Source organism: Nomia melanderi, chromosome 8 (genome assembly GCF_051020985.1).
Source record: "Nomia melanderi isolate GNS246 chromosome 8, iyNomMela1, whole genome shotgun sequence".
NCBI lineage: Eukaryota > Metazoa > Arthropoda > Insecta > Hymenoptera > Halictidae > Nomia > Nomia melanderi.
This window is the reverse complement of record NC_135006.1, coordinates 1,234,887-1,255,394: the sequence shown is the minus strand read 5'-3', so window position 1 is coordinate 1,255,394 and position 20,508 is coordinate 1,234,887. Positions and strand designations below refer to the sequence as shown.

Here is a 20,508-nt window from a genome sequence, read left to right as displayed (position 1 = left end):
CAATTCGTAATTTATCGAGGCGAATTAAAGTTCGTACTTCCGAGGCGGTGCGCTCGCCTCGGCGCACGGTGAAACGCGAAGATTAACATGCTCGAAAGGGCACGGAAAAGCGCGTTATTAGTCGGCGAGAGGGATTTACGGCGGCCGATTCAAGAAATACGACCGGCGCGTGGATGGAAAATAAATAAATTTCCCCACGATTACCCAACTGATATTTAAGCGGCTGGACACGCCGTTGAAACGTGAATATCAGCCAGATGACTCATAACATTGTTAATTACGTTAATTGACGGTGCGCATAGCCACGCGATCGTAAACGGCGTCGCATACTTCGCGGCCGAAGGGATCGAAAGAATGGCCGAACCAAGCGGCCGACCATAATTCAGCTTCGACTCGCTGAAAACCGCTGTGATCCAGCGGCACGTGAGAATTTTCTAACGATACCTTCAATAAAACTGCGTCAGTTCAAAACTGTCTCGTACACTTACAGACTGTAAGGGTGCCAACATTTCTTAAGAGTTAAGGATTACAGTAGTAACATCCTATCTCTCCAAATCAATCAATTTTGCCTTCGTACTCATCTCCTCCCACTAAAACCGTCACGTTCAATTTCAAACAATCAAACACCTCTATTCTCGAATCAATTTCACTGGCTAGTTCCATTATCTAGTATTCCCAGCTTCTAGAACCTTCTAGCTACCAATTTCATCCCCTAACAGCGGAATCCATCGAATCCAATTTAAAACAATTAATGAATCCTAATCTTCCTACAGCTTCACTAAAATTACGTTGTTTTCCCAGCAAATTCGCCACACAAACTCAAGCGTTCCCGTTATCGGTAAAAACATGGCTGTCGAAATGATCGCAGGACGGTAGCGGATGCTGTGATACGTCGGAAGTCTCCGTTTCTCTTAAACCGGGCATTAATCAGCTCGATTACGGAGCCTCCCGCGGCCGCGACACGACGTTAAGTACTCCCCAGCTCCGAAGCCGCGGCCTGTCGTGTACCGACTTCATTCGAAATCTAATCGCGCACCGCTCACCAGGGAAATTTATCGCGATCGTCGCCGGCGAACGCGTTGACTCACGGGTCCCCGGGACTGAATCCATTACGTTTTTACGACGTTTTACACACGTCGGTTGACAACGTTACGCCGACGCGGAAAAGGAAGGGAAACGAGCCCCGTGTTCGTTATGTACTCCCCGCACGAATACATATCTCACGATTTCGTAGTGCTTCTGGAGGATGTTATCTCGGGATTTATGAAATAACGTTCTGCACGGCTTGCGCAGCCACGGGCCCGTTGTACTATAGATCCAATCTAGTATCGCTGTCAAGGTGAACGATTATGTAACCCCCGGGCCCCCGCGACAGTATTTTCACGGCGCGGTGCCCGTGAATAGTATCACCCGCCGACTTCGACCTTGCCGGCTCTCTCCCCTCTCATCTTTTCGGTCCTTAATTGATTTTGGATCGTTCATTCGCGTCGGATAGGCGACGGATTAAGTCGTACCCGCGCACGTTCTTACGTAACCCCGCCTCCTTGGGTCTCGCGAGGATTTAGCGCGCTCCCTGTCTCCCTTCCCTTGCAACTAGAAAATCACTGAATAGCTACGTTCAGCAATTTATAGCGTTCTTACGTACGCTTCGCTAAGCAACCGAGATCTGTCGAAGTAAATAGTTCGGTCTTGTGAAAGCGATCCTTGAAACTACCTCTTCCTCGTGTTACTTCGCTAACTGAATCTTCTCTGGATACTTCTCGAAATAGATGGTATACAGAAACGATCGATGTTAAATTACTTTATGAACTATCTCAAGCAACCCTCATGCTTTTAACATTAAAACTACCAAGTAGTTAAATTGACTTTTCCAAATTGTTTTATATGAACTCTAACAGTTTGCGTAATATATAAATTTCTTCACTAATTCCTAACAGCAGCATCTCTTGTCGTTTCAATAATCGTGAAAGAACAATTTGGCCTATTTACCAGTTCTACTTCAACAGCTCAAAGCACATAGTTCCGAACATCCAACAACAACCTCCACCCTCCAACAAAGAAACCCCAGAGACCCAACCATCGTCGCACACGCTCGTCCTGTCGCATGGTTCCGATCGATTCCCCGTAATAAAAAGGCTCGCGGTTTCGAGGGATCGGAAGCGGATGCCGCGGATGCTGCACGTTGCCTATGACCGGCGCTGTTTACACGCAAGAACCGTCCGATAATAACAGTTAATTGGCCTGCGCCCCGTGAGAGACTGTTCCATGGGACGGTAGTCCCAGACGTGTCTGACGGTCGAACCTCCGGCGCGTAGTGCGCGACGACCGTTGCTCGCGCGGGACCGACGACGAAGACGACGACGAAGACGACGACGAAGACAACGACGGTCGTTTCTTACCGGTTGCGCGGCGTTATTGCCGATCACGTCGTTGGAATACGCAGCTGCGTGCACGAAGATACGCGGAATCGTTAAGGGCCTTTCTTTTCGCTTCTCCTAGCGACCAGTGTTCCTCGTTGTACACGCGCGCATCCTAGCCACACTGGCGAACGCTCATTGTTCCCTCGAGCCGGTCCCCTCCAGCCCCGGAGGCATCCCCGTTCGGCCAGCGGGTACACGATCGCTGAGGGTTTTTGCGATCCGACGTTGAATCCTTGTTATATCGGCCGTGCTCTGCTCGCGGAGTCTACACTCTCGCTCCGCCTCTTCTGTTTCTGGCTGCCCGTCTTTTTCTTTCCTTCCTTCTACCCGCACGGACGGGGAACACCTGTCAGCGTTTCTGTTATTGCGGCTCGCGCGGCCAGCGATTTCTTTCCGCGGCTGCTCGCTCGCCCCGTCTTTGGGCTTTGTCTTAACTTCCCTCTTTTTCACTGGGCTCCTCGTTTCCACGCACGGCCCCGCGTCTCTTTCTTCTTTCCCCTTTGTTCACCGATAATAATTGCATCGCAGATTTTTATGCAAATACATGCCGGGTTTCTTGAGTGCTTTCGGCTGAAACTGGAGTGGTTTGCTCTTTTTTGTTGGGGGTGATTTGACACTTGTTTATCGCGATGGGAGTGTTTGGGTAGTTGAGGTTCCTTTTTTTTCGTGATGTTGAGGAGTAACGCGATTTTAATTGGAATTTACGAGGAGGTGATAAGAGTAATGTGTTTCTCGTCTGATTGTAATATGTTGCGTTAATGGGTTTGGAGTGTATTGGAATAGGAATACGGGAATTGCGCGGTACGGCGGAATAGATGCAGCGTTGCGAGAGAAGGAAACTATACTCTGATTGGTAAATGCTCGGCGGGTAAAATAAAATAATAGAACTCTGTAGAAAAAGAATGAGTTAACTCATGTTCTCCGGTTACCAGTTTAATTAAATGAAAGTATATCGAAAAGTATGTGAAGCGAAAGATCATTCAATAAGAGGGAGGATTTCAATTAATGTAAGTCATGTGGGATAATTACAAGTCACTTTGTGGAGATATAATGACAAGCAAGAAGCGAAAGGTGAAAAAAGGGAATACAAGATACGATAGCCATAATTGTTACTTAAGGTTGAAAAAAGAGACACGAGACGGGTATGCTGGGATATGAAAAAGTAAATTGGGTTTTCCCTTAATCGATCTTCAATGTTCGAGCTTCAAAGAATTGGAGCACATTGTTCTTTCTTGCGGTTCTTGTGTTAATTAACTTTACTCCCCTTCCTCCTTCTATTATTCTGGATAATAATCACCTTGAAGAGGGAGAGAGCTGTATAATAAGCGATACTTTTATTTTGCGACTGATTATTTCTCAATGTTATAGCTTTTGATAAAATTAACGAAAGATACTATTGAAGGATTAGCATAAGAACTGATTACTGTTTCTTTTAATAAAAAGTGTTCCCCTAATCTTCGTGAGTAGGGTATAATGGGAACGGGAATAATGGTAGCAAGAAACGCAGCGAGAGCTGTTTGGAGATATCAATCAAAGGTAATGGCGGTGGAGAGATTTTTGTTGTTACATTCACCGCGACCGCAAACGCGACTGTAGTATCGTAAAAAAAAATGATTTATTGCTCTGTACACATCGGCCAGATTCATGGGACACGTGATAATTATATGAATAATAATGCAATGCCCCAGTGTCAACAATATTACTTGTTTCTTGTTTCGTAAATTATGATTGATGACGCTTAAGTAATGGTAAACGTTCGATGAACAACTACGGTAGATTGTTCCAGAGTTTTAAGATTCTATATACGTTCTATGATTTCTTGGAAAATATTTTTATTCTTCCTGTGACTTAATGTTTTGTTTCGAGAGATTGATAATATTATTAAAATGTGATAATTGCAAGTCGATAGGAGTTTGTATAAGAATGTTTGAAAATTTAAAAATTTCAAGAGTGGACATATGGATATTTAAAAATTTGGAAATGCAGAATGGTCTTAACGCATCAACAATATTGCCGAAGCAGTGAACGAAGAATTCAAAGTGCAAGTGAAATGTCGATCGCCTATCGAAAAAAAGCCATAACGATGGAGCACTAATGATACGATCGTCAGCAACCGTAAACGTATCACAGCAATTCCATTTACCTCGGCTCGCCCGCGGGCATATTCGTGATGCCCGGCGAAGAAAAAAGGAGTATCGCGAACAATCGCGTAGATATTTTCATGATTATCGTGACTCGAAATAGCGACAGGAAGTCGCCAAGCGTAAACGTATGGATACATGTAACTAATAGCAGTAATTTATTCCGGATCATAGGTGTGCCACTCATTCTTCAAACGGAATTTTTTAATAAGACCGTTAAACCCTCTGTTACACACAATATATCCCACAACAATCCCGCACGGCGATAAATACTCAAGACGAAAACGGATCGAGCGACCTAACAATCATGAAACCAGTCTAGAAAATAACAACACCGACAACGGTGAACACGATTTCTCGCAACGCAAGAAACAATTTCATTCGTATTATTAAAAACCACCGGAGTGTTCTCAGAAAATAAGTCTCACCGAAACGAATTCTTCACGCCGATTTCCTTCCGTGCCCGCAACAATCAAATTGATGGGGACTTGTCTCAATTAAAAGCGCTTTAATTCGAAGATCGGCGAGACCGTGCGATCGGTGGGCGCGGTCGTTGAATCGATCGAAAATTCCGAAAGACTGCCGGCAGCTGGTTGTACCGACGGTGAGCGAAAATGAAAAAGAGACGGAAAAAAGGGGAACTTAAGAAAGAAGGTTTAATAAAGAAACAAAGTTCGGAGTTGTCCGGATTCTATTAAGTAATCTCTGCCTGTTACTCCAATAATGAATAGCACGATCGCCGACCGAGCGTTCGACCGGCGAGAGAGCGGTGTGTATCAGGTACGAGAAATCCGGCGAGTCATCGTACACAGCAAAATCGTCTTCCTCCAGTCTTTCTTTTCCCCCTTGTCCGAGAAGGCTTGCCCACCGAGAACGGCCATGGTGGGACGAATGGGACGGCTAACGTACCGTTCGCTTCACGCGGACGAAAGAATGCCGGCGTTCGATGGGGATTCTTGCCCGATGGAAAATTCTGCCGTGCCGCGATAGGATGTTATTGCCATTCTTCGCCGCGAAGAAAGCATCGCTCGTCCTGCATATTCTCCGAAATATATCGTTATGTTGATTATCGATAGAATTCTTAGAGTTCAAACACTAACGTGCCATTAACGGTTCGTAACGCGGAAATTGATTTTTGAAAAGTGTGAATTTGAGGAAAGTTAAATTTGATTGGGAACTCTGTTGCAACAGACGATTCACCAATAGTATCTTTGCGTTGCTGTTTAATGGATTCGATAAGGAGAATTAGGGTTTATGTTGGACACTGATAAATGTCGTTTTGTTGCATCCTTGGGGTGGAGAAATCAGGTTAGAAGTTCGAAATTGAATTAGTTCAAATTTAGGAGTTCCACTTTTTTTTTAAATGTTGCTCGAAAAATAATTTTGTGAGTGTATCAAATGTTTCTTGTTATCCAGAAGCACAGACGTTCTGTCGGATTTTGTATACTCAGCTCATTTTCGTCAAGCAACGATTATACTTTCAAATGAATCAATATTTCAAATACAAAGGAGCTATTAAAAACATGTAAGCATTTTCAAGAAGTATATAAATCGAACGATGGTTAGGAATACATAAACTTCGCGCGCATAAGACAAGTGCATAACTCTTACGCGCTTAATCTTGTTTAACGTTAATTTCCTATTCAAAATTATGCTGCGCTGTATTTTACAATTACCAACTCGAGAGTAGCCGATGAATACTGATTAACGAAATATCTATCCTCTAAACTCGTGCTATTCGAACGCACTCGGTTCACGTTTCAAATAAATCTGTTAAATCCGACAAACGAAACTCATTAATAACTGATTTAACGTGTCCGAATAAAAGAAAAGTATAAAAAAATCTGTCGCAATCAACCTCACAGGTTCCTGACGATCTCGATTTCGTTCACGTTACGAACGCAGAATTAATCACGCGCGAATTGTTATTTAATCCATGAACAACAAACGACCAGCGTAATTTCTTTAATCGTTTGCCTAGAGATTAACGTCGGACGACGCGAAGGATCAACGCGGGAACGTAAACTGAATTACAATCGACGTCGAAGCACCGGTATTTGACAAACTTATTATAACCACGAAAACCGCGCATCAGTGCGAAATTGCGTTTGTTTATTCCGGATTGGATTCACGAACATTCCGCGAAGTGAATTACAGCTGATTCGCGGGAATAATAAAGACGAGCTTGATGGTCACGTCGATCGGCGAACGCAACGACGTGAAGGCAATCGCATTACCATAAATTATATCATCGTTGGGATCGCCGGCCAGCTTGGTGGCAGCGGCCAACGAAATCAACTGTAATAATTCCACGGGGATTTGGCCGTAATGGCCGGAGGCCTCCGTAAGATTCTTAGGGGAGACGCTTATGCACGCGGAGACATTCTCATTGTGGAGCAACGCCACGCAAATAACGGGCTTTCGTCCGGCTGAGTTTCACTTTTTAAGCGGCAGGTATACCATTGTCAGGTTAAAAACCTGCGGCCAGGTGACAGTGAAAATCTTTTCAGGCTTCCCGGCCGAGGAGTGGCCGTCGGACGGGAATGCGTGTGTCGTCCGGCTGGATAGAGTATCGGAATTCGTTTCGGGACACCGAAAATCGACCACGGAAACCGCACACTGACCGAGAATAACGATAAACACCGTACACTTGTAAAAAGTTCGATATTTCCCTCATAGAAGGTGAATCGGTCGCTTAATCGATTAACGCACGCGAAAGTGTGGTTGTCTTATAACCTTCGATTCTATCTTTAACCGTTAATAAATTCTCTTAACACGCGTGGAACACGCTGCAGTCGTTAATTTCTGCTCACGTTTTCTTCTGAAGAGTCATATTTTCATGATTCGGCAACAATACTTTATTAATCCGCCGCTTCAATAAGCTTATCAAGCTCATCGGTTAAGATAAAGGTTCTTGACTTTATTTTCCTAAACAAAAATCCGAATGAAACGTGAAAAAAGCAGGATCAGCGATATTACTGATGTTCCGAACAAAACAAGATAACCAGTCAAGAAAGTCTCCCGTGTACTACGCACGAGCAAATTAATTTCAACGTCCGTGGAAGCGAGCGAGCGAGGCCATCAAAAAATGGGGGACGCTGGAGGCGTCCGGCGCGGCCGGGGAAGCTCCATTAAGCGGGAATCGAAACGGAAGCCTTAAATTCCAGATTCCATCTCCGTGGAAGCTGTAAATTCCGGCAGAAATTCGGCCGGCCCGGTTGGAACCGCGTTTAATGCGCTTAGAGTAGATTTCGGATGAATATAAATACCGTGTCAGGCGGAGTCCCGGGGATTTTTTTTGCCGCGGAGCATACGGAGGCGGTCGGTCAAGGGGCGGGAGGGAGCTGCGCATCGAGGGGCTCGTGATTAACGACGCGGAGGTCTTGCGTCCACGCCCCATTCGATTTCGACAATTCACGGAATGCAATCATACCTCATGGCCGGCGTTTCGTGCGGGTCATCGGTTGACCTTCCTCCCTTTCTCTTTCTTTCTCGCCCCCGTCGCGGCAACGGTTCCCTCCGCCCCCGACCACGGGTACCACCCGTTGCGCGAAATAACGAGAATGGCGGACCCGGTAAGATTATTGCCGGTTGTTGTTGTGTTGTTCATCCGTGCGCCGAGAACTTCTGGGACCGACCCTGAGACGCCAAGGTTCGACGAGTGATGGACGAGTCTGCGCGGAGACCGAAAGATTGAGGATCGGCTGTCAATCTTCCGGCCCGCGAGTGCAAAACTCGGCTCTCCGCTGAACAAAGATGCTCGTCTCTCCCCTGCCGCTCGGCAATTCCCTCAGCCGGCGTTCGGGAACTATCTTTCTCGGCTGCATTTCCTTCTCTGTCCATTCCAGTTCGGTCAATTTGCTGCTCGATCGCCGCTCATTTTCAGTTACGTAGCCGAATTCGACCCGGGGCTCGCTCGTTCGCGTGCGTCACGCTGTTGTCCACCATCCAATGATTCCTCTGCGGTCGCGCTACAACCGGGGAAGCGGTGATTCCGCCACGAAACCGTGCGTCACGGGGTGTGAGTAAGCCTTTCTCAGCTGATTATGAATATTTTGAGGACGCTAGGAGGAGCCTCGACCTCGCTGTACGGCTGTAGTCATTTTTTTACTGCGGACTCTTGAAGGACGCTTTTTGTATCGCTCCTGCGTTTCTGATTCACCCCGTTCCGCCGTTTTTCTTTTTTAGCTCTGTGGAGCTTTCTTTTGTAAACAGCGAAAGATACAGTGTATCTTATTTTGTTGTGTGCTCGGTCTTGTGTGAATGGACAGAAGTTACTTTATATTTCTTCTCAGATATATTTGTGTTGGTAAGTTTTGATATCGTTAAAGATGATTGTTGAATTAATTATTCGAATGTAAAATTTTCAATTTTGATGGAGGCGTTATTTTTATCTTGAATCATGGAAAAATTTGGAGAATCGGTTTACAGTTCCCCAAATTACAATGGGATACTTTGCATTATTGTTGACAAAGTTGCTATGTCTGCGACTTAATAAAAATTTATATCTGTCTCATTGAAGGCTAGTATTTAGAACTGCATCGAAAAAAGTCTACATAAAAAATTCACGTCACGACGCTAAGTATAAATTCTTGATTTCTCAGAAGACTTGAAATATAACGCGACGCACTAAACCTTCGCTCTGGGCTATAATTTAAATAATCAGTCCACCTCTTTCCTTTCACTAAATATTAATATAAAAAATATTGAGGGTCAGATTTAATAACGACGTTGCGTAACTCGTCACGTCCTGTGTGGGTTCTTTAAACCGGCGGTTTCATTAAAATGCCACCATAAACCAAACATGTTTAGAATTTCCTTAATTTAATTTACTTTAGTGCAGTTCAATTTAATTTAATTTAACTTAACTTAACTTATTTTAATTTAATGTAATTTAAAACGCTACCATAAAAAAACAACCCATGCATTATTTCGATAGTCCTCAAGTATCTAGAATAAGATTGCCACTAAAAAATAAGAATTACATAATTAAGGGCATAAAGGCCCGTACGCACGGTCATTATTCTCATTATCTTACACGATAGTAAATAACTGTAATTATTATTGCTTTTATAGTTTTAATGATTGTGCGCGCAATAAAGGCGAATTATTATTACTATTATTAATTTGAACATCCAATAAAGTTCAGTCGCGATACTGATTAAATACCGATGCGAGCGACGAAAAATCCGCGGGGACGAAAAGCGGAGGGAAAGAAAGAAAGCAGAAAGGAAGAAACAAAGAAAACGAGGGAAAAAAAGGAAAAGAAAAATGTGAAACTTGACTAACCGGGGACAGAGCCTCCTGCATGTGCAGGGGTGCGTTGTCGGCCTCGTCGGTGCAAGTCGACATTCTCCTGCGCTGTCTTCCGCTTCTCTTTCCTCGCCGTATCGTGGCGTCCTGTACACGGTCTCCTTGTCACGATGCAGCGAAGCTGGCGTCGAATCTCCGGGACCCCGGCGACGTCTCCTGCAACGTCTTCAACGGCGGTTCCCGGTGGTGGGTTTCCCTAAGCGGTCGACTAAACTTGACCGTAACTACGTTTACATGAGCGGAATGACTCTAGTCACGGGGTAGCGTATCACAGGCTGCTGTATGGCACGTCATTAACGGGAAACGGAGGAGCAGGGGTCGACCGAGAACCTGCGAAACATAAAAACAAAGAAAAGAAAGAACAAACAAAAAGAAGCGCAGCATCAGATAAATCTTTCGACGAAAAATCACAGGGTAATCACTGCGAGAGCGAGAACCTACGAAACACAAGAACGAACAGTCGAATCGATCATCGATTTTCTGACGAGAAAAAATCATGAAACCAGCGAGAACGAAACGCAAGAAGCAAAGCGTTGCGGCTGATCTCGGAGGCGACGCGCGTGTATCGTTCCGATTGCGCAACGTGCAATCAGTGGGACCAGAGCCGGGTTCGCCGTTCCATTCATTTCAAACTGGCTGCGAAGCACGTCAAACTGGAAACGGTTTCGCGGTCGCGGCTCTGATAGACAGGTGTAATAAACCGGCGTCGAAGAGATAGACAGACAGACAGTCAGACGGTCGGACGAACGGAGAGACGGGCGAACGGCCGAGTGTACCGAGAGTGAAAAGTTGAAACAGAAACACGTTCCATTCGGCGGGTCCCTTTCTTCCCTAAACACCATGGAGATGCAGACCCGGTGGCCCGCCGCCGTCCGTGGGCAAGAGAGGAAGGAAGCCGTTGAACCGGCTGCTAATCGAGGCAGAAGAAGAAGAAGAAGAAGAAGAAGAAGAAGAAGAAGAAGAAGAAGAAGAAGAAGAAGATGAAGAAGAAGAGGAAGAAGGAGAATAAATCGGGCTCAACAGGAAGCTGGGAACCGCATTTTTGCCAGGCAAGCCAGGTTGACGTCCCGTCCGGAAGAACGAGATCGCGACGGAATCAGGAAGGCCATCGGGGGAAAGAGGGCGGCGTGTTGTTTGCGCTCGCCACGGATGTGTACGCGCGGTGGCTGCGACGGCGGCAGCTCCGTCGTGCTCGGACAACGCCGAAGGAGAGGTTGAATAGCAGGTTCGACGGTTGATTCAGTTATCACGTGGCCGGTTTGTCCGGCCAGGGAATCCGTTCGGATGTTGGCCAAACCAGTCGGACACCACGAATTCTACATCTTCAGCGGCGGCGGCCGCGGCCGCCGTCCAGGTGGATAGTTAGCGAAACCAGTTGGTTCCCTCTTCTTCTCCTCGGCCGGCTCGTTCATCTCCTCCTACTACCGAGGCACACAGCGCGCGCGCCGCGCGCTCGAAGGAGGGCAGCCGCGTAAAACTGGAATTCAGCCCGCGACCGCCGCCGACTGACGGATAGACAGGTGTAATAATAGACGTAACGAGGAAGCCGGACCATCGAGAGCGAGCGTGCCGCGCTCGGGACCGTCTGGGGAACGGTTTCATCGAGAAGAGGCAGAGCATCCCTTCCAATTTCGGGGACTCGTTCAAGGATCGTCGAGTCGCATCCTCCTTTCCTTGGTTTCCCTGAAGAAAAAGGGGGAAGCGGGAGACTGCTCAAGAGGCGCGAGATGAACCGGCCCTAGGTGTATCGCACAGTGGACGCGGCGAGCAGGAGAGAGAAAGAGGAAGAGAGAAGAGAAAGGGAGAGAAAGGGAGAGAAAGAGAGAAGCCGAACATGGTGGCGGGAAGTAGGTAGGTAGCCTACCTACTACGCGGAAGAAGGAGATTGGGGCGACCGGGGAGAAGGAGTAGGTACACCAGGCCGGTATACAACCGCGGACCGGAGACGAGAAGCCAGAGGAGCAGGTTCGGCCGGTCTAACCTGATTCTCAAAGGGAACCCTGCATCAGATTGGACCCACCTCCGTGGGTCCGTTTGTATTTCAAGTACCTGTACTCCCTCGCCTCGCGTCAGTGGACGATGCCTCCGGAGACGGAGGACTCGACGAGAGCGAGCCAGGAACGGGAGAGAGAGAAAAGAGAGTCCACCTTCGCCGCGGCTCCGATGATCACCAGGGAATAAACGAGCCGTGGTCCCATCACGGGGCACCACGTATTCGCGGTCGGCCCGGGCACGCTGCGGACCCGATCGATCATCGGCCCGCCTTGTGATCGTTCAGTGTTTTTCAACAGTGAAATAACATCAAAGAACACCAGTGAAAGTTCTTCACCCATCCTGCTCCCTGAAGAAAAGGGAGTAAGGACTTGTCAGAAGAGAATCAGACGCGGCATCACCGTGTTATAGGTGGATTCGAGGTGATTCGCGTTAAAGGATCCTCGATTCTCGGGATGATTCGTTCGCCGGTCCAAGCAAACTGGAGACTAAGCTCTCCGTTCAGTGATTCGGGAGTGAGAATCAGTGGCGATTTTCGGTTGCGGGAAAGATCCTTGGCTCGAGACCGGGAAAGCTAACGTGGGCCGAGCGATTAGCACGTGTCTCCGCTGACCGGAGAAACGGAGATATAGGGAGCGATAGAGGGAAAGAGAGACAGGGGAATCGAGCGAAAGAGGAGGACAGAGTGGGCCGGTGCGCAAGGGACTTGCGTTGGACCATTCGAGAATGTTCTCCAAATGCCTGTCGTTCCTCGACGCCGCGTTATATAAACTCGCGGAGGGTGGGGGTAGAAAAGGAACGCGCTGCATTCGGGGCGACGTCCATTAGCGGATACCATAAACCGAGACCAATTATATTCGCTATAGGGGCTTCCATTCACTCTAACCGCGGCCGTGTATGCTAATCGTCGCGGATTTCGAGAACGCATGCAATCGCCGATCGATCCTGGCCAGCGAGAAAGAGAAAAAAGAAATAGAAAAATCGAAACCCGGCAACCGGCAATCTATTCGACCGTGTAATTCGATTCTGGTATATCGCGAAACCGCTCCGGCCGCGAGAAAATTCACCGCTGTTCCTCCGTGGTCTTCGAACGTTCGCCGTTGTACGTCTATTCATCTCGAGGATCTGCAATTATATCTTCGTAGCGTCTCGGTACTGGCAGAGAGAAACGGAAACACGCCGAAGGAAAGAGAAGTAGAAAGAGACTGACGGCCGGAGATCGCTCGACGATCCATTCAAGAATTCAGACTCGACAGAAACCCCTGCGAGAATCGCTTGTCGCTCGGCGACAGGTACACTCAAAAATGGTCCGCGCGAACCCGAGATGGTCCCTCGGAACGACCGCTACCGCGACTCGTTCTGTGTCCCGATCGACTTGTTTACCGGCGGGTCACCTGCGCGCGTCACCTGTGCGTCACCGCGCAGGTAGCCGGTGAACATCCGCCGCGAGGAGGTTCCCGAGAGAAGCCGGCCACGTTGCGTCGTCGGAGAACAATACCGGTACGTTATATACGAAAACAGGCGGAATACTCACTTCTCCGGGGGGTGTCGACGGGGTGGTGGGGAGGTGGCTCGAAAACATGGAGGGAAGGTAGCTCGCTCGGCGGACAGAGAAGAAACGATCGCCGGCTGGTTTCGTCGTCGGGTGAGCGCTCTCTTCGAATTCGGCGGGTGCGAGAGATTCGATAATAATCTATCCTATAAGTCGTTGTGTGCCGGGGCGATACGCGGACGATCCGGCGCGCGATTGCGTGTGTCTGCGTGCGGGAGTGTGGACGCGGCGAGAGTCGCGAGCACGGAACAAGGTGGCGGAACGAACGGCGAAGCTGTAGGTGGTTAGGTGGGTAAGGTTGCTCCGTTGTTGTGCGTTAGGTCGACGGGGGTGCTTGGTGTAGTTGCGTGGGTGGGGGTGGTGTCTCGGAAGGTGGGGGGAGGGGGCCAACTACAAACTACTAAACGTCCCTCCTGTGTTCCGGATCACATCTCAACGGATGATAGTGTCACCACCTTCGGCCGCGGACCGAGGCGTCCCAGGCCGCGTATTCTCGCGGGTTACGTCCGGTACCGGTGCGCGCCTCCTCTTCTGGATCAGGCGGACACCCCCTATTGCCCGCCACCTTCTTTCTTTGTCTTTCCCGTGAAATGGTCCCTTCGACTCCTTTTCAACGGCTGTTCTTGTTCTCCCCCGTCTTTCCAGCCGCCGGCTCGGCTCGCTTCGAGTCCGAGAGAGTCGTTTCGAGAATCCCGGGTTATCGAGAGCCGGCGTTGCGGCGCGCGTCGAGAGGCAGCCGCCGCTGTTGGCGCTCTCCCGGAACAGCCGGCTGGTAACCGCGGCGTATCACGACGAGAGTAAACCCCGTATAATCGGCGAGCACCGTGGAACACACGAAACAGCAATCACTCCGCGCACCGCATTCTCCTAGCTGATCTGTGGTCCGTTTCCAGGACGCGGGCAGCGTCGCGTCGCAGCATCAGATCGTGATCGTCGAAAACCAGTCACCGCGTATCGTTCCTTTCGCGCACACCACCCCTCTACGAAACGAGTCACGAGGAGGTTTTTTCCAAACCGGATCGTCTTGTCCGCGGATTCACACTTGTACACCGGCTTCAGGCACACGCGCACGCTCGCCAGGACCGGGGCGACGACGGGTACGGCAACGACGACGGTGATAACGACGTGGACGACGATGACGATGACGGTGACGGTGACGATGACGATGACGATGACGATGACGATGACGATGACGATGACGATGACGATGACAATGACGATGACGGTGACGACGACGGTGACGGCTGCAACGAAGGCCGTGGTGGTGACGGCGACGGCGTCGGCGACGGTGATTGCGACGGCGACGACGACGACGACGACAACAATAACAACAACAACAACGACAACGACGACCACGACGACATCGTCGCCGGGGATCGAACGCGATTCGTTTACTCCGCGACCGGACGACGGACTCGTCCTGCGAGCCACCGATGCTCCCGCAGCTGGAACGTGGATTCTGACGAGGGTGGAACGATGCACTACCCCGAACTGTACGGCCCAACAGGTAGAATTAAACCGCCCAAAGTTTGGGCAGCCGCTGCAAGCAACAAACGAACCAGCCTCACGGTGCTCTCTCGGATCGTTCTCTCTTCTCTCGGGATACGGCAACATGGCCGCCGTCGCCGCCGCCTCCCAGCATCCCGCTCTCGGCTCCGTGTCTCGTATCCCCCCTCCCCTCTCCACACTCCTCTCTCTCCTCCGCTCGCACGCACACACAGGCACACTCGCGCGAAGCTTCGCTTCTCTCTCTCTTTCCCTCCTCCCGCTCCAGCTAGCCGTCCCGCTCACTCCGCGGAGAATGACGCGTTCCTTCTCTACCTCTCCCAACCTCCCTCGCTCCTGGATCGTCTCGCGGTCTCTCTCTTTTGCTCCCCCTTCGTCGCATATATCCTTCCCGCGTTCGCTTACCTGGCCACCCTACGACGCCTCCCCATTTAGGCTCTTTCTCCTTTGATCCGGTATCCCGCTCTCTCCCACGGCTCACGTTCGCTCGGTCTCGCTCGGTCTCCGTCCGTCTCGCCACAGGTGTCCCACTCCCTCTTGCCACCTACCTGTAGCGTTGTCTCGGCATTACTCCCACTCCGCCCGGAGAGAATCCAGCAATAGGTATATACGCGCCGCTGGAGTAGAGGTGAGAGGAGAGGGCCTCTCCAGCACCGCCGATCGTTTTCTTCTCTCTCTCCCGCTTCGGCTTCGAGATCACCGCTTCTCTATCTCTCCGCTGGACGTCTCAGTAATAGCTCAGGTGAGACGAGAAGGACGGACTCGGGTGTCGGCGCGCGGCGGCCGGAGACCGGCGGGGATCAAGAGACAGGATAGCCGGCGCGCAGGTAGCCAACGGTGAACGAGGATAAGCTTATGCGACAGGTACGTCAGCGGGACAGAGAGGAGGAAAGCCAATGCGAGTCTCTTACGGCGACCTGCACGGATACAAACAGAGCATCGAGTCATCGACGAGGCAGCCAGGCAACCGGGGCTCTTGGCCACCCGGCATTATCGTGTCTCCGCGACGTTCTCCGTCTAGCCCGCGCCCTAGCCGGCCAGCGCTCCTCGTCGGTTCCAGCTACCTTGAGAAGGATACCTGGTCCCGCGGTGGCACGAGAGAAACGAAGAGGCGCGTACCACGCGCACACCTAGACGCACACGGTATTATCGTCCCTCGTCCCGTCCTTCTTCGGCGTCGACTATCCGCCCGCGCTCTCTCCTTGTCCGTCTCGCTACCTTGAGAAGGATACCCCGGAGCCGACTCTCGGGATAGATAGGGGCTGGCGGGAGAGGCCGGGGAGAAGGACACTGCGTACGTAGATTATCGTAATTTTCCCTTCCCTTCAGATCGCGCAGCCCCAACGGCGCTCTGTCCTTCCTACTCTCCCTCTTTCCTTCTCTCTCCCTCTTTCTCCCCTCTCTTTCTTTCTCTCCCTTTTCGCTTGTTCCACCCACCCTCCTCTCGCGTCCTCTTAGGGTACATTTCTCCTGTTCGCGGCGTATCGCCACCTTGAGAAGGATATCCACGGGCCGGACATCCGCCGAGAAGCCGAGGTCGCGTCGTATCGCGGTACCAATACGCCCGGGCGACGACGACGCGGCGGTATCGGTAGGCAAGCGGGTACCCACCTAAACGTCAAGGTGAACGAAATGAGAGAGGAAGGCACGTGTGCGTGCATGCGTGCGTGAGTGGCTGCTGCGGCCGCGTTTATCGATCGGCCCAGAGATGGGAAAAAAAGGTTCTCTCTTCTCTCGTTCGACTTTCACTTCGTCTTCTCTTTGTTCCCCACCCGTGCGCGCGGGCGCGCAAGCAAGCGAGCGAGCGAGCGCGGGTACACGCACACGGGTGGACCGAACTCGAATGATGAGGGGGTGGGAGGAGGCGGGGGACAGAGCGGTGCGGATCGGAGTAACGAAGACGCGAGAGGGACGCGACGTATAGGACCGTTCCCCCCTTTTATCGAGCTTTTTATCGAGGACAACGGTGGGGGAAGGAGATTCCACCGAAGAGGTTCTGTGAAGCTGCCTTCTCGGCTGACTGGCAAAAAACGGCACCCCCTAGAAGAAGAAGAAGAAGAAGAAGAAGAAGAAGAAGAGGAAGAAGAAGAAGAAGTAGAAGAAGAGGAAGAAGAAGAAGAAGTAGAAGAAGTCGGAAATGACGAAGAGGACGAAGAAGAAGAGTAAGAACGAAGGTAACAGCGAGTGGCAAAGCTGAAAAAGACGAAAAAGGAAGAATACGCTGAGAAGAGGCTTCTTCGCGTACCGATACCTTCACAGACACACGTGCGTGCTATTGATTCCCCGTTGCACGGGGACCTCGGCCGCGAACAGAGTATATAGACACGCAAAGACGGCGAAGAGGAACGAAGCTGCCGTTGCTGCTGATTCCGCTGCCGTTGCTGCCGCTGCCGACCAGCTACGAACGGAGATGGACTCCGGGGATCGAACGAGAAGTCGGCGGGGCGGGGGATGTGGCAACGGAGGGAAGGATAGGTTGGGAGGAGAGAGAGAAACAGAGCGAGGGACAGAAAAGAGGTGCGTGTGTTCCGATAGAAGGAACGGGAGAGGCGGAGGAGAAAATAAGCGAGCGGGGACGAACGTCTTCGGTGTCCCCCCTCTTCGCTCCTCGCACCACGTCTCTCTCTTTATCTTCTCCTCTACTCGTTCGACCGTTTTCTTTCGGTTCTCTCGTTGTCCCTCTCTGTCCGACCGCCTCCCTGTTTGGTCCTTCTCGAACGCGCACGAAGGGAGAGATTAAAAAGAGAAAAGGGAGGAGTTGGAATTAAAAGAGGAAAAAAAGAGTCGCCGGTGAGGACGGGAAAGAGCGAGGAGGACGGAGAAGGGAACCGAGAGGGACGGCGTGATACGACGAGGTTGGAGCGAGAAGGAGACTCGTGAAAAATGGGCAGCCAGCGAGAGAAGACAGCCTCGGGCTACATCGCACGATGCGACCCTGCTCAGGGAGGGATCCATCCGTTCCTCAAAGATATATAAACTTCGTGCAGAGCAGCGTGCGGGACTCGCGTGGAAATTATTCTCGCGGTTCCTCTGTGGCGTAGAACGGGAAAGGCAGAAGGAGCGAGAACGAGCAAGGGGCAGGGGGAGGCCGAACGTTGTTCCGCCGCGATGTTTAGCAGGGAGTAATTAGGGGATCGTCTCGTGACAGCGCCGCGTACCGGAGCCGATCATTTGAATACGCACGCCTTCCCGTGAGAATCGTCGTCGCTCTGGTCGTTACGCGTGCACGTACCGCGTGGGTGGCTGCACGCAACCGCGTGGGCGGATCGTGGAGGAACGAAGAGGAGAAACGCGGACGTTTTTCGTCGAGGGAACAGGACGGCGGGAGAGACTACAGGCGCGTATTCGAGCGCGCTGCCTCTTTTTCGTCGACCTTGACTTTTTTCCGCCTCCGATCGGACGCTCGCGGTGCCCACGAAACGCTGGGAACTAAGAGGATCTCGAGTGGACGGGGTGGAATCAGCGCGTGTTAATTATTCGGGGACTTTTCACGTTGGATCACGAAAACTTGGTCGATTCGGAGATCCATCTATTGAATTTTGTAGGAGAGAACCATTCGCTGAAAAATGGTATGAAGCGCACCGTGAGTTTAAATATGGAGGATTGAGATTCTGGTTTCTTTATTCAGGAAATGGCGTGATAGAGTATCAATGTGTTTCTCGATCGATCGCATCGACAAGAGTCACGGAACCGCGGGAAGAGGAATTGCCGGCATCGCGGCGGTGCGGCAAGCGAATTAGTCGATCGAGCAGCTACAAGATCGTTTGATCGAACACATCGCGGCTCGGCGACGTTCATTTCATTTAGGCGGCAAACGATGCCGCGGGAAATACATCACCGTCCGCCGTTTTCAGTGGAAAACGTGCGGCCGGCTCCATCGTGGGTCGTGTCGTTCGTAATTGCACACATCCTTTCGAACGGTCGGCGACAAGTTATTATCGGTGAAATACGCGGCTCCGTCGACTGAACGGCCATTTGTCATTGACCGCGCGAAGTGCGAAAATCTTCCTCTTGCCGAGATGTTTGCTTTATCTTTAAATTGTACAAGCACCGAGTTTCTATGAATCGCATGAAAAATTATAGTCTCGTCGGGAAACTTCGTGTTCTGACGCACGATTTCTGAAGTGCTGAGTATGCAGTTTCCACGCGAAGAGAAGTTTACATACTTCTCTCGTTCGTCTTGAAGATAATGGACCGAAGTTGGCTGGAATTAATTTAATCTGACTTGAAATTCTAATGAATTTTATGCAATCATTGTGTAGGCTAGTGTGCAGAATAAAAAATAAACACCGTAATGAACACAGTATTTGATTTGTATTATATTTTTAACTTTGCAACATCTTTAACTGAAGAGATTACAATCTATTGAATTTCCAATCATATAAAATAATCATCAAAGCATTTTTAATCCTAACTTTTTCCATTTGTTTTCCTATATAATCGACCTGTCTTCCTTTAAACAATTACAAGTACAGCACACTTAGGGTTTCTCCTAACTAAAAACCACATTGTACCGTGATTACAGTGCGCGTACTTGAAAACGGGAGCGCGTAACGCGACTGGCAATTACAGTAGCGGTATAGAGTTCAACGCGCGGCTAGGCGAGGTCGACGTAGTAGATTCGGCGGCTGACGTAGCGCCTGTGCAGGCGTTGAAGTCACTGAGAGCGCGGCCGCTCTGGCGCGCGTTCGCGTTCACCGTGTAACGCTCGGTCGACCGGTTCACGCGGTTTCATTCAGAGAGACAGACGTCAATGTTGCATCTATTCACGTATACGGCCACAATACATCATAGGCTACCTGTTTCTCGATGAAAGACCGGTCACCGGTCGGTCTTGCCCGCGTTTTCAAAGTAAACAGAACCCACTTACACGGGACGAGGAGCGGCGAGACGAGACGATGACGCGCGTTACGGAGGCGCTACGGACGGACAGTAAAACAATTCGTCGTTCAATAAAGGGAAGTGCTAAAAAGGATTTTACAACGAGGGCCCGCGAACGAAGAAAGAACTATTGTTAACGCTCGGGACCTGCGAAGTGGGATTAGTGATTCTTTTCTCGGAACCCGACCACTTCTCTTTTTCTGTTTGCGTTTATGATGCGTGGAACCGTGATTTGCATAAATCGCCGTGATCATTTTAGCGGGACGCGCTCTCGCGCCGCTTGCGACGTTGTCTAAACGGTGTACCATTTTCGCGGTCGTCTCGGTGTAAGCGTATAGCTTCAGCCGTAGCCTTGAACGGTTTCGGATTCGGAAGGTTCTTAACCTTCCAGGTGTGGACACTTTAAGAAACAAGAACGTGGAATCTTGTAAATACATGTACGCGAAGTTTCTGTATCCAGTGTTACTGATCGGTTAAATCTTGATAAAGGAAATTGTTTAAGGAAATTTAATGACACTTTGAAATGTGGTATAAATTAATATGTTTTGATGCTTTTTGTTGCAATATCTCCTATATATCATAGCACTTCTCCCGTTTACATTACACTACCAATTTCTCTTTTACCAACACCATCCAACAAATTCTCTTACCACTTGTTATGCAAGGAAAATTCATATACTTCCTTCCAGTTGCAACTCAGAGA

The 20,508-nt window shown here is 50.0% G+C and overlaps 1 protein-coding gene across 5 annotated transcripts in view; it reads right to left on the bottom strand.

Moving 5' to 3' along the window:
• grh (grainy head) overlaps positions 1-15,399 on the bottom strand; it is a 153,515-nt gene extending 138,116 nt beyond the window's left edge. For 3 of the 5 annotated variants that reach the window (XM_076369665.1, XM_076369668.1, XM_076369669.1), the window contains exons 1-2: positions 13,401-14,454; positions 9,851-10,204 (exon numbers count right to left, since the gene is read on the bottom strand). In XM_076369665.1, coding sequence (XP_076225780.1) covers positions 9,851-9,913 — 63 coding nt within the window. In that variant the 5' untranslated portion in view covers positions 9,914-10,204; positions 13,401-14,454. Of the gene's footprint in view, positions 1-9,850; positions 10,205-13,400; positions 14,455-14,977; positions 15,021-15,329 lie in introns of those variants that run through there. The other 2 variants (XM_076369666.1, XM_076369667.1) reach the window with 2 other exon arrangements.
• Between the last annotated feature and the right edge of the window lie 5,109 nt (positions 15,400-20,508).